General features: G+C 32.1%; 1 protein-coding gene across 1 annotated transcript; it reads right to left on the reverse strand.

Annotated features, from left to right (window-relative positions):
- Positions 1–244: 244 nt before the first annotated feature.
- Positions 245–6273, reverse strand: LOC146922633 (putative beta-D-xylosidase 7). The gene is made up of 6 exons (XM_085715468.1): positions 5844–6273; positions 5229–5531; positions 4180–4349; positions 3645–3742; positions 1753–2517; positions 245–969 (listed from the first exon to the last, which is right to left on the reverse strand). Exons 1-6 carry the CDS (start codon positions 6255–6257, stop codon positions 380–382), a joined length of 2340 nt encoding a protein of 779 aa, XP_085571594.1. The 5' UTR covers positions 6258–6273; the 3' UTR covers positions 245–379.
- Positions 6274–11565: the final 5292 nt, after the last annotated feature.

The following is an 11565-nucleotide window of genomic DNA, read 5'->3' on the forward strand; positions in this document are numbered from 1 at the left end:
AAGTCTTAGATTATAAATACCTAGTTTGGGTCGTCATTTGCAAGTTTTGTTTTGTTTTCAATGAAAACAAATTATATTAATGTTAATATGTCATCTACTCGCTTATTTGAAAATAGAGTGACATGCATAATATTAATAAGGGTATTTTAGTAAATGAATTTAATTTATCATTAAATTAATTTACTCATTGGTTTTTTTTAAAAATATACATAACCTTAGAAGACATGAGATGGAGGATAGGATATACCAAAAATATATTATCATGATTATATTATCAGGGCCAATCAAGCTTTCCATTACATAAGGAGAGTCACATTGCAATTAACTCATCAAGCTTTCCATCTTTACTTGATTGAAAATTACTCAATACAACATTTCATTAAACAGTGATACTTATTGAGTACTCTTCCTCTCCCACAACCAACAAATAACCACCTTCTTCAACCACCTTTACACCACTCTCATTTGCTCTACTAAGATGCTCACAAACACTAACTTCAAATCCAACTTCGCCCTTTCCACCTCCTTCCACCGTCACACTCTCAAACCCCACCAACTGTTTCACTGGATTTCCATTTCTACCTTTCTTTGGCTTCACAAACAGCAACACAGGATGTTTTCCAGCCATGCTTCCAGTATTTGTAATTCCCAATGTGACAGAAATTGACATGGTTTGACATGTTTCTTCGCCCAACTCTGAAACAAGCTTGTAATGGATTGTTTCAGAGTTTTCGAGTATCGAATGAGTGGTTGATTGGTTGATGTGAAGGTTGTTGTTTTTGACGGAAATGAAGTTGTAGGAATAATTTGAGTAGCTTAGGCCATAGCCGAATTCGTAGACCTTTGGACCTGTGTAGAAACGGTAGGTTCTACCGGGATAGCCTGATGATGGATCAGCTCTCATTCTCATGTCTGTCATTGGTATTTTGATGAAATCTTTTGGGTACCATGTCATTGGTAGTCTCCCTCCTGCATTGCAGTCATTAACAAAGCATCCAATTAGTTGAAAAAGTTATTTGGGCATGTATATAATAATTTTGGTCAACCACAAAAAGTTTACAGCACTATAAGCAATATTTTAAATTGTGGACACTTTTAAGTTGCATTGACATGAATGATATTGTAGAAAACATTTGCTAAATATATTTGACGTTGCTACAACCGTCATATAGAAAATAGTCTTCATTTTATGGTCACAGTTGCAGTTGCAGACTATTTTTAAAAACCATGAACATAAAGACTATTTTTCTTTGAATCTCTAGTCAGTTCAGCCAAATCTCTGTAGTTGGTTCAAGGTTCATTCCACATCCAGTAACTGAGATTTAGTTGTGTTTACTAAATGGTTGCATGGGACCGAAGCTGATTTTTCAAACTCTTTCCCTTGTCTCCCAATATAAAATAAAAAATTTAAAAATTCCCTTTTTGCTTAACTAAATATTATCTTATTCAATAGTTAAGACTTTTCCAAATCTACGAAGTTTATGCATGTTTTAAGGATCTTGGTCGTGCGCAGCCACAACTACATTGCAAGCAGTTAGAAATATCTGAACCATCCAATCAAAGATTGAGCAGTTTAAATTTCAAACTTGATATTTTAGATTTTAAAAAATCAAATAGTCATTGAAATCTGAACCGTCCAATCTTCAGATGTTACCTGACTGCGTGCAGTAACACTGCAAACAATCTAAATCCATTTTTTACCATATTATGTGTTTTTATCTATCAATGGATAAAGCATAGAAGAAAACTAACCTGGGTTATAGTCACCAAACACAACCTGAGCAAGAGCCTTTCCACCAAGTTCACCAGGGTAACCAGCCCAAATAATCCCTCCAATTTTGTCATTATTCTTAGCAAAAGTAATATCAACAGGACCACCACACAAAATTACCAAAATAACCGGCTTCTTAGAAGCTTTGGCAACACTATTAATAAGTTCTTGCTGCTTACCAGGCAACTCTAAATCATCTCTATCGCGTGATTCCCTCTCTTGACTTTGATCCAATCCCATAACCAAAATAACATAATCACTTATTTTAGCAACTTCAACTGCTCGGTCGATTTCAGCTGAAGCACACTTTGTTCCATCAAGACATCCAGAACGATAATGTGTTTGGCTAGCATAAGTGTAAAATCCTTTTAATATTGGTACTAATCTACAAGGACGGCCAAAGTAGTTTCCTAAAACAACTTTAGATGATTTATTGGCATTAGGGCCTATAACTCCAAGGGTATTTACTCTTGGAAGCGGGAGAATTGAGGCAGTGTTTTTTAAAAGTACAATGCCGCTTCTTGCAGCTTCAAGAGCAACGTCTAGGTTTTCTTTAGAGCAGACTTGGTTTGGACCAATTGTGCCATATTGGAGTTTGGTTGGATTCCCATCAAACAAGCCTAGTCTTATTCTAATGGTGAATAGATTGTGTAGGGCACGGTCAATTTGAGATATTGGTACTTTTTTTTGTATTACTGCTGCCTTTGCATGCTTTGTCAAGTAATCACCACACTCTACATCCATCCCTGAAAAGTTTGATTACAGAACATGTAAATCGCCTTGATTATAATAGTACTTGTATATGTTTGGAGTTGAGTTTGACAAAATTCCAGTGATACTATGTGATTCTCTAAAGTTCATCGACAATCTAAACATGCATTATTTCTAAAGTCATGTTCTGTTGCAAAATAAACATAACTACTATTCATCATCAATCTAAACATGCATTAAATCTAAAGAGTAAAGTCATGTTCTGTTCTGTTACAAAATAAAGATAACTAAAGTGATTATAGTGCTTAGAGATAGTATATGTCCACATTGTGTAAAATTAAGACATGTAATTTAACCATAAAACTTAGAGTGCATGGATCAATCTTAATTATCATGGACACTTGCAAATTTTCCTCACTCTATGACACAAATGAGGCCACTGGCAAAGTCATAACTAAAATACAAAAGACAAGGAAGTCACTTTAAGATCTTTTTTAAATTTTCAAGTATTTATTTACCAATGTAAGTCTAATTATATTACATCATTTTCTGAAACTTGGAATAGATATGTTGATTGAAATATAAACTTATTCTCTATCCTAAAAGGTAAACATATAAAACAATAACAATTGTCAACAAATTTATATTAAAACCAACTTTTTTAATTCTCGTGATTTAGTCGATTAGATCTTGGTATGAGGTAAAATGCACACCTCTCAGAAAAATAAGCATGAAATAAATCTCTAATTGAAAGAAAGTTTTTAGGTTGTACTCAGGTCCAATGATAGACATTAAAACAAGTACAGTCTTTGACACACAACTTAAATCCAGCTGTAAATTTTTGGAGTATGCTATTTAACTTGCTTGGCGTGGGGAATATATGTGGGGACTCTAATGAAAATGTGGGTAAACCATGTGATTTTTTTGCTAGTAATATGAGCAAAAAATGTAAACTGACCAAACTACAAAGTGAGAAAAGTACCTTCCATTGGGACCATTGATAAAGTAAGATAACCATAATTAAATGTCACATTGTCATTGTGATTTTATTTAGTTATAAATCAATTCTAAAACACATAAAATTTTGATAGAATCCGTAAACACGTAATAGCTATATTTATCTACTTCTGATTATGACATAAAAAGAAAAGTGAAAGTATACCAGCTTGAAGTACATCAGCTACAGCATCCTCTGGTGTTTTTGCATAACCTTGATTATCATATATGATTCTTACTGCTTCACAATCCGACGTAATATACCTGATTTTAACACCAAAAAATCATTCTTATTAATCAAGTAAAAATAAGTAAAAGTTCACTTTCACATTTTGGTGAATGATACATTATAAAAATGTAGCTTCAAAAAGAGGAGAGAAAACTGAAAAGTTTGAATTGAAAACTAAGTTTCACCAACTAAGTAGGCCATTGCTCACACCTTCAATAGAGTGAAAAACATTGTTTCATAAAGGATACATTGTTAAATATATTGTTTAATTCTTATAAGGGGTTCCTTCTTATAAAATTTACATTTTTGTACTCGCTTTTAAATATCTAAACAAAAATACAAAACTACATATTTTGTGTTTCCAATTTTGTAATTTGTAAGAACTAAAAAGTAAATAAAAGAATTAAAAAAATAAATTTGAAATAATTATAAGGGTAAAAAAAAAACATGCAACACAAACTAATATCTATACCCATTGAAATTCCATTTTTGTCTAGCAGTTTTGGTTAACAAATTGTAATCTGCACAATTTGGAACTCCATTGACACGGTTGTAAGCACACATTATTCCACTAGACCGTCCTTGTACTATGCAACTATGAAATGGGGGTTGATACGTATCCGCCAAATCTTGCAAAGTAACCTGAATTATTAGAACGGATTTGGATTATTTAAATGGAAAAATTTAAAAGCTGAAGAATATAATAAGAATCATTAGCATAAAAAGTTGACCAAATGTATCCAAAACCACCTCTTGATCCAAAACCAGAGCTATGTAAGACATTGTTCAAGTTCCAAGCATTGATCAACGGCATAAAACAAGGCAATTCAAAATGTGAAACAAAAAGACAAATCATCATGATATGCACAACTCAACAAACTAAACAAACAAGAACTTGGTCACTTTCTCCGTTTTTATTCACGTATCGATTTTTTTTTTTTTCAAAATTTTGCTACTACCTATTTGTCATTTTTTAATTTCAATATTAAATCAACTATTCTTTTGGCAATAATACCTAACATGACTAAAGATAATTGAAGCTCTAATATGCAAGAAATTATTCAAGTTCCAAGTATTCATCAACGACATAAAACAAGGCAATTCAAAATAAAAATAACAAAAAGACAAAACATACTCTGCTGTACAACACAACAAACGAAACTAAAAGACAAATCAGGTGACGGCTTTGTCTAATACTCACTCCGGTCCTATTTATAAGAGAATGTTTGGTTAACAAAAGTTGATGTATCTGGTTCAAAATTCAAACCAAATACATTAACTTTCGTTGACCAAAATTTCTCTTATAAATAAGACCGGGGGAGTGAGCACAAATAAAATGGTTTTGTATCATCCACAAATATCATTTCTACATTTGACTAATAAATCACATTATACATCTTTCAATATAACAATAAGATTTATTGATCTAATAGTGAAAATTAGTTTGTGCATGATGCAAGATTTATCTCACTTGTTCACCGCAGAATTAATCATCCAAATCATAGAGAAAAGAAAACTTACTTTTGCATCAAAATCAAAACGGTCCAAACCCTTCCAATGATCCAAATCATAAGCAGTAAAGTGTTTGCAACAAGCAGAAGCTTTAAGACGATCTCCAATTAGTTTCCCACCTTCAAAGGAATCTCCTTGAAGTCCTCTCACATAGGAAACAGCATATTTTGAATTTACCAAAGGATCTTCCCCAGCTGTTTCTTGTCCTCTTCCCCATCTTGGGTCCCTAAATATGTTTATGTTTGGTGCCCAAAACGTCATCCCTTGGGCTTGTCCAGCATTGTACACTCCTCTAGCCTCAGTTCCAATCACCTACATACATTTTAATTAAGATAAAAAAGTATAATTTTTTATCTGACACTGAAATGATTCAAACCCGAGACCATTAGAAGAGTATACTCGAAGGTCTCAAGTCTGACGAACTCATCTGAAGTGATGATAAAAATACACTAATATAATATGTTTTCTTATTATAAAAACTGAATTCAAGTAATTAATATATCTTAAACTAATCAACCAAAAACTAAAATCTTTAAACTAGTTCATGTTTTTGTATATAAAGATATAAAAATACAAAAAATATCTTAAAATGAATTTCAAACATGGATTAAAAGAGTTACTAACCTTACTGATTCGGTACCAAAGTTTAGGATCAAAAGAAGCAGCAGTAAGAATAACTTGAGGAAAACTAGTAGCACCTGCAACACTACCATTCAATCTTATCCCTTTACCAGCATTAGCAACACCGTGCAACGCTTCATCCCACCATTGGTAACTCGGTATACCGAGTCGAGGAATGGCAGGAGCTGTGTTAACGAGTTGAGAGATTTTCTCATCCAATGTGAGCCGTGACACAATGTCATTGGCTCTTTGAGTGATGGTAAGGTTGAGATTGCAGAAGGGAAAGGATTTTGTAAGTGGGTTGGTGGTGTCACAGGAGTATGGAGGTACATGAGTTTGTGAATCGGTATGAACGAGTTGGTGGTAGCGAGTTAGGAAGAGAAAAATGAAAGTAATGGTGATGGAAAAGTGACCCATGCTGTGAGGGGATGTATGTAACAGGTACAACACAGCGTGTTTTTATAGAGATATGTGGGTCTGTTTTTATTGAAGTGTAATAATAGATTTGTTTTTTAAATCAATAAATTAACTATAATTTTTATAAAATAAAATGTTAGTTGTCCCACTTTTACATTTTTTTAGGGGAAATATTATAGGAAATATTAATTAATAGAAAGAAAAAAAAAAACATAATTGTAGCCGTCAGCGACACCTAACTGATTGTTCCTCATTGCTACTGAGATCGTCCATTTTTTGGTGAGTTATACAAAGTCGTGTGAAAAACGGAGAACATAAAAAATAAAATATGAAATACAAAGTTCGATTAAATATTTTAGTATGTTGTTTGCATGAAATACAAATAGTGAGAATATGATTTTTTTTTTAATTGTATTTCAAACAAGCCGATCAAATAAACCGATCCAAACCGGTTAGTTTAGTTTGGTTCGGTTCCTTTTTTAAAAAACATTGATAGCCAAAACAAATCGAACCGATGAAGATTTCACCGGTTTGAAGATTTTTTTAACTAAAAATTGATCCAAGTCAAACCGTCGTACTCATAGCTCTCTACACATAAAGTTAGAGAAGATCAAAAAAGGTTGATACTTGAGACTGTTCTCTATGTCTTTAGAAGGACGTGTAAAAGATTGGTTATTTTCTCTTCCTAACGGAACATTTGCAGCTTGGGATAATCTTGAAGAAAAGTTCCTTGAAAGATTTTTCCATGTATTAAAGTTTATTGCACCAAGGGAAGAAATCACCCACTTTGAGAAAGGAAATGGAGAATTTTTATACGATGCATACGAACGTTTCAAACTCCTATTAAAGAGGTGTCATGGTCATGACATTGATGAGCTGAACCAGATGCAGATTTTTCAGAGAAGGAATGAGGGCCTGGATCAAAATGCTGCAAGACCTTTATTGGAGGGACAATGAAGACAAATTTGAAAGTTGATAACATGTCATCTTACGTTATTCTTAGCATGTTTTCCAGTTATTTTCATTTAGTTTTCATTCAGAATATATGAGTATTAGAGCAATTGTCTATGATTTTCGAGACATTTTCTAATGTTTTCTATACGAGTTATGTAATTCTACATTTCTCGAAACATAGCAATTGTAGGGTTTTTAATGTAATTCATGAAGAAATCATGCAAATCGGCAAAGCAAAACATCTTGAAGACTTGTGAAGACTTTCGGAAAACAATGAATGAAGATTCAAGAGGTCTCGGAAGACATTGCAAAGGAAGGAATTATTTTCCCCAGTCCCAAGACATCTTATATGGAAGCAAACACCTAAAGGGATGAATTCAGGTGATTATGCGTAGGAAATTGCATTGAAGCGCCCCAAGTGTGCTGCCAATCGCCTCAAGTGTTTGGAAAGCACCCCATGTAACACCCCAAATTTTCCATAATATATTTTCTATATATATATATATATATATATATATATATATATATATATATATATATATATATATATATATATATATATATATATATATGGTCATCGTATAAATATCTACTTATTATTTTAATGTGTACATGTATGTTGCTTATTATTGTGACATCAAGTGAATTAATAAGAATTGTGTGCATATTTTATTTTAATTATTTCTAACTAACATCTTATTTAATTATTTATTTTATAAATAATTATATTGGTTGCTTAGTAATATTTTGATTATTTTTCCTTACATGTGTAGTTGTTATGGTGTGATAATTATTTGATTTAGAAGTAATATAAGAGGTTATATTTATTTATTGATTTATTATTTTAATCATTTTAGAAAAATGATAGTGGTTTACTATGAGTATTTTTGGGACAATATTAGTTATGAGTGAGTAAAATAAAATTAGTTTTTATTATTAGTGAGTGAAGAGAATAAATGGGTGGGTGTATATAGTTGAGTGGACCTAATTAATAGAAGAAAATATATGAACCAATGAGTGTTAGAATTGATTGGCCCATGCGCAATGTATTTGGAATAAGAGAGACTTAAAACCCTAACGTAAGAGGGAGAGAAGTAAAACTCACGGGCGAACAACAACAATAGTAGCAATGGCTCCCATGAAGAGGGAAATCACATCACGATGCTAATCAGCTGTCCAGAAACATTTTCCGATTTTCCTCAAATTTTAGTATGTTGTTTCTCTCGTTGTGTTAGTGTATCACAATCACTTTTACAAAATTTTAGCCTTTCCAATACCCTTGCAGAAACCTCTACTTTTTGCGTTTATGGATTTTGCTATTTTGATATGTTCTTCTTCACCGAAGGTTCGATTTTAATGAAAACAATATCAAAACTTTCGTGAGAATATTATGTATATCATCTGAAGGTTAATTATCTAATTTTGGGTAAGTGTCTCTGAACTAATTTCAAAATTGCATTTTTTAGAGTGTATTCTCACATTTTATTTTTTTACCTTCAACAATAATTTGTCGAGTTGAACCAATTGGAGTATGAGGAGTCGAAAGGGCAGATGTTTCCAGCTTGAAGACATATATTATGTACCACATGCATTAATAATAAAGAGATGAGATGTATTGCATATACATCTATACAAATGATTGGTGAAAGTTAAGAATGATGTAGATTATCTCGTGAGAGTATGCTATTGAACGTCTTCAATGTCATTTGTGACTATTTTTATCACTGTCTGAATTGCGACTATTCCACAGTGAAGGCTCTTGATTACCTTGTGAGAATATGTCCTTAACTGCCTTAATTATTATTTGTGACTATCTTTGTTGTGACTATCTTGGATTGAATTTTAACATTATGTATGTGAATATTGTGATTCTTATGTTGTAATGATTTTCTTGACTAATGTGAAGTATATTCTTTATGGATATGAATATTATGTTTGTGATGTGATCCAATTTTGACTTAATTTCTCGCGTGTTCTTCTCATTTATTTTATACTAATGTTTGTTGTCGAAAGATTTAGTTTGACAGACTGAGATTTTGACAGTGTGAGTGAAATGATTTAGGGTATGAGTTTTTATTTATACAAAAGGGATAATTAATTGATTTTCTACATTCGGGACGGGTTTGAGTATTGGTTCGGGGTGAGTACTTATATCCCCATAACCCGTCTCATACCCGTGTTTTGAGATCGGGGAAAAGTCAAACCCATACTCAAACCCAGACAAAAGCGGGGAAAACTCCTCAATTTGGGTTCGGTTTCGGTGGGTACACACGGGTATGGGTTTTGTTTCCATGCCTACTTGAAATTGTAAGGGGATTGGACTGTTGTATATTTTAGATATTTCAAAAGTTATTTATATTTATTTATTTTATTTTGATTGATTTAATTTGGAAATTAATTTTAATGACATATAAATAATAGATATGATAAGTCATGTTGTCATTTTACCATGATTTGTGGAACATCCTTTGAATTATTCTAACTATTTATTGAGTGATATTAGTTAAACTTAATTATTTTAAATGTGTTTTAAGTGTGCCAACTAAGTTTGACTGGTATTTTACATGACTAATTCTTTTTTCCTTAACTTTGCTGTTGGTGCGTTACACTTACGTTCCTAAAACTTCTCAACCGCTGGTGTTAATATTATTATTATTTATATTAATTATAGTGTGAAGGAAGTTAGTGATAAGTGGAGTCTATACAATAGAAGTGTAGTTTGTCTAAAACAGTTTTTTGACGAAAACCTTCTTTCAAAAACCAGTCCCTCATCACCTTAAACACTTAGTAAAATTTGTTCTTTCATTTTACATAAAATAGCAAGTGCCTGAGTTACCTTGTATTGTTTATTTCTCGTGTTCTGATAGCCTCGGTATGATTATCGCCGAGATGAACCTGTTGTATTCTGGGGGAGTTGCGCAAATCTGCGGATAATTCCTTAGTCCAGTGACTTAGTCACGCCTCAGGTTTTACTTCACACTCTCTTGTTTTGCAGGTTGTGATCCTTCAGTCATCCGCGTACAACAATCTAAGGAATTATGGCTGGAAAGGGTTATGAAATGTCGTTACCAACCTGCAACATGGTCGGCTCTCTGACAGTGGCCACCTATGATGAGCAGCTTGATGATGTTACTTGGAATTGTGAATGAGTCCTTACATCGTCATGTAGAGGTGGTGAACCTTTGATTTGAAGAGAATGGCGAATAAGTTGTAGAAAATTACATTGTGGATATGTCACACAGGTTCTATCTACTCCATTTTACTTGTCCTTAATTTAAACGTACTTGTGTAAATTACAATCATGTGTTTGGGTGCATTTTCCTACTTAATTATTTGAGCTAGCATAATATTTTTAATCATGTTGAAAATTGTTGATTTACTTGATTTGAAATATAGTATTGTTTTGATTAATGAGGCATTTTGAAAATCTGATGTAAATTATTAAGCCCTTGTTTGTTTGAGACTGATCACCTGTAATTTTAAACGTGAGTTTCTAAAAGGTTTCATACTATTTTATCGTAGTACTCTTTGTTTGATTGATGACAGTGATTTATCAAAGTTGAAAACTGAATTTCATAAAGCATTATATGCCTCATACATATGTTTGTTGGATATTCAAGTAATATTGTCTTTAAAATATTTGATGTGATATTTTATCTAAATGAGTGAGTGCAAACATGAGTAGTTAAAAACCGATTTAAAATTTATTCAAAGTGTGTAGAGCTTTGAGATGATTGTTAATCTGAATACTTTTGTGAGACTTAAAAGAACAAGTTTCTATTAACCTTCTTCATCCAATTGGACGATAAATGCTTGCTGGGACATGTGTTTACTTTGTGTATTCTATTAGATCTATGAAGTTCAATGTTTGCACATATTGGATATATGAGGTTGTATTATTGGGATTGATTTGCATTGATAATTTTTAATAGAGTAGTTTTAGTTTTATTTGCTATCAAACATTAATTGAGTTAGGAGTTGTTTGCCGTAAATTAAAATGATGTGGATATAAATTAAACTGAAATGTTTGATGATATATGAGAACTTTATTGGAATGTTTATGCTACAAATATATATTATTTGAGTAAGTTTACTTTGTGACGATTGTATATATATTTCTGTGATTTGAGAAATTTTAGAAGTGCACTAATATGATATGTATGTTAATGAGAAGTTTATGAAATGTATTACTTGGGTAGTTGCTTTAAAGCAAATTGTGTCGAACCAAATTTGGAACATATGTAATTTGTAGTTTTGAAGTCCTTATTTTATTTTGACCTTTTGACTAATATGCTGTGAAAGTATGCAAAATATTTCCTTTCCTACTTTTGAGTTCATATTCTATGTTGAGATT

The sequence above is a fragment of the Medicago sativa genome, chromosome 5 (genome assembly GCF_051527215.1).
Source record: "Medicago sativa cultivar Bolivia chromosome 5, Bolivia_mono, whole genome shotgun sequence".
NCBI lineage: Eukaryota > Viridiplantae > Streptophyta > Magnoliopsida > Fabales > Fabaceae > Medicago > Medicago sativa.